We start from the raw sequence: 2,545 nt of genomic DNA on the forward strand, positions 1-2,545 counted from the left end.
CCTCAGAGTCATTTGAGGAGCCAATGGAGCCATTATGTTAGCCCTCCGAAGACCCTTCTGAGTCTTCCGAAGGGGATGACCCTGTTGAAGAGGAGATAGAACTCGCTGAGGAGGAGGTCGATTACTCTGGTTACGAGAACGAGGAGGTTGAGGATGACGACGAGCACGCAAAGAATGACGATTGGCAGACTGAGGAGGAGGTATTCTGAGGAAGAACCAGAAGAAGAGGAGTCAGAGCCCATCACTAAGGAAGAGGCTCCATTACCACCATCGTTAGGCAAGTTATTTCGACTTTTCCCTGGTGGCCCACACATGCATAGCACTCCACTAAAAACCATATCTCTTCGCAGTCTGAAGCGAAGCACTCCACAACCACATCTCCAGTAGCCCCAAAGAGGTCCTCATCCCGGATAACTCAACTATAAGAATGGAAAGTCGAGGACGTGATACCATTTTAGTTTGAGTTTGGGGAGTCATCACAGGCTCCACCACCTATTCCTCCCCTCGAGACATCTTCTAATCATGCTATACCTACCCTAGTTGTTCGCATCGCTCGACACGCCCAACAGATCCGCACTGTCAATGATGAACTAAGGATTATTAAAGGGAACACCAATGGTCTATTTAACACGGTCCAAAGCTTAGAAGATGACCGAAATCTAGATGAGGACATATATATTATTTTCGATCACCTGGATTCTATCCAGATTCAGTTGCTAACCCAGGAGGCTCAGATTTTGGGATTGGAGCTCAAGATTATTTTTAGGATTGAGGAAGAAAATAACGTGGTATTAAAAAATTTGGGATCGTGGCATTAAACGTGAAACTGTAATACGGTGAAATGCATGTATGCATTGTAGTCTTAGTTGGTAAGGACTAAGGAGTGAGCATATTTTGATGGAAGAAATGGGAGCCAAAAGTAACCAACGAAATTTTTTCTTACCACCCGCACACGTGTCATCATTTCCTTCTTCAAACTCTTCCATTTATACCTCTCACCAACAATCATTTCTCACTTTCTCCCCAAACCATGTTCATCTTCTCCGATTCTAATTCCTGCATCGATTTCCATTAATTCGATTTCAATTCCAACAATCTTGATCCATTATTATATGATTATTGAACACGAAAACACATATCATCATAAAAACTAACACAATTTGGAGATAAAAAAAACAATGCATTCTGATCGATCAAACTTCTCCACCGCCGACGATGACTACTCCAACGTCGACGACGAATCCAACCGTATGAGCGGTGAGGGTTCTCCGATGATGATGTCACCATGGAATCAGACCCGTCCTTTTCAACCATCTCCTTCTTCGTCCACTTCAAGTCCCGAATATGGCCTCATCGGCTCTCTGGTCCGGGAGGAAGGCCACATTTACTCCCTTGCCGCCACCGGCGGCCTCCTTTACACCGGATCGGACAGCAAGAATATCCATGTTTGGAAGAACATGAAGTTGTTCACCACATTCAAATCCAACAGTGGTCTCGTGAAGGCTATCATTATATCCGGCGACAAGATTTTCACCGGACATCAAGACGGAAAGGTTCGAGTTTGGAAATCCAACAGCAAAGACCAAAAAACTCATAAACGCATTGGAACTTTTCCGAAATTCTTCGACATTCTGAAGAGCTCGATGAAGTCCAAGAATTACGTTGAGGTAAAACGCAATCGTACGGCGCTCTGGATCAAACACTGCGACGCCATTTCCTGCCTCAGCATCAACGAAGAAGAAGGCTTGCTTTATTCAGGTTCATGGGACAGAACTTTTAAGGTATGGAAAATGTCAAATTCAAAATGTCTAGAGTCTGTGAAGGCGCACGAAGACGCTGTGAACTCCGTCGTTTCCACCGTCGACAGCCTGGTGTTCACCGGATCGGCGGAGGGGTCGGTGAAGGTGTGGAAGCGAGAAGGGAAGGGGAAGAACATGAAGCATATGTACGTGAAGACGCTATTGGAACAAGAGTGTGCGGTGAATGCGTTGGCTTGGTCAAAACCGGGTTCCGTCGTCTACTGCGGGTCGTCGGACGGGGTGGTGAACTTCTGGGAGAAAGAAAACCAGTTTTCACATGGCGGCGTTCTTAAGGGGCATAAATTAGCGGTTCTTTGCCTTGCGGTTGTCGGGAACTTGGTGTTTAGTGGATCAGCTGATAAAACGATATGCGTGTGGCGGAGGGAGGTGGCCCAACACACATGTTTGTCGGTTCTGACGGGGCACACCGGACCGGTGAAATGTGTGGCGGTGGAGAGGGAGGCGGAGTCGAGCGCCGCCTATGGGAAATGGGTGGTGTATAGTGGTAGTTTGGACAAATCGGTGAAAGTATGGAGCGTGTCGGAGCAATCGCCGGCGGCGACGCAGAATGGGAAAGGTTCCTGGGATTAGATATCGCCGGCGAGCTTTTGACGGAGGGTTTATAAGTTGTGGGTCCCGATGAGATTGGTTGCTTTTGATTGGTTTATATAATTCCCACTTTATTTGAACGGTGGGGATCGGTTTTCAGATGTGGGGCCTAGATTAATTTTATGTTTAATAGGGGT

The 2,545-nt window shown here is 46.7% G+C and overlaps 1 protein-coding gene across 1 annotated transcript in view; it reads left to right on the top strand.

The window, feature by feature from the left end:
• Positions 1-1,021: 1,021 nt before the first annotated feature.
• Positions 1,022-2,545, top strand: part of LOC145108425 (protein JINGUBANG-like) — a 1,604-nt gene continuing 80 nt past the window's right edge. The window contains exon 1 of the mRNA XM_079045449.1: positions 1,022-2,545. This exon is cut by the window's right edge and continues 80 nt beyond it. Within this exon, the coding sequence (XP_078901575.1) occupies positions 1,179-2,390 (1,212 nt within the window). The 5' untranslated portion in view covers positions 1,022-1,178 and the 3' untranslated portion in view covers positions 2,391-2,545.

The sequence above is a fragment of the Lactuca virosa genome, chromosome 4 (assembly GCF_052849685.1).
Source record: "Lactuca virosa cultivar CGN04683 chromosome 4, Lactuca_virosa_CGN04683_v6, whole genome shotgun sequence".
Taxonomy (NCBI): Eukaryota; Viridiplantae; Streptophyta; class Magnoliopsida; order Asterales; family Asteraceae; genus Lactuca; species Lactuca virosa.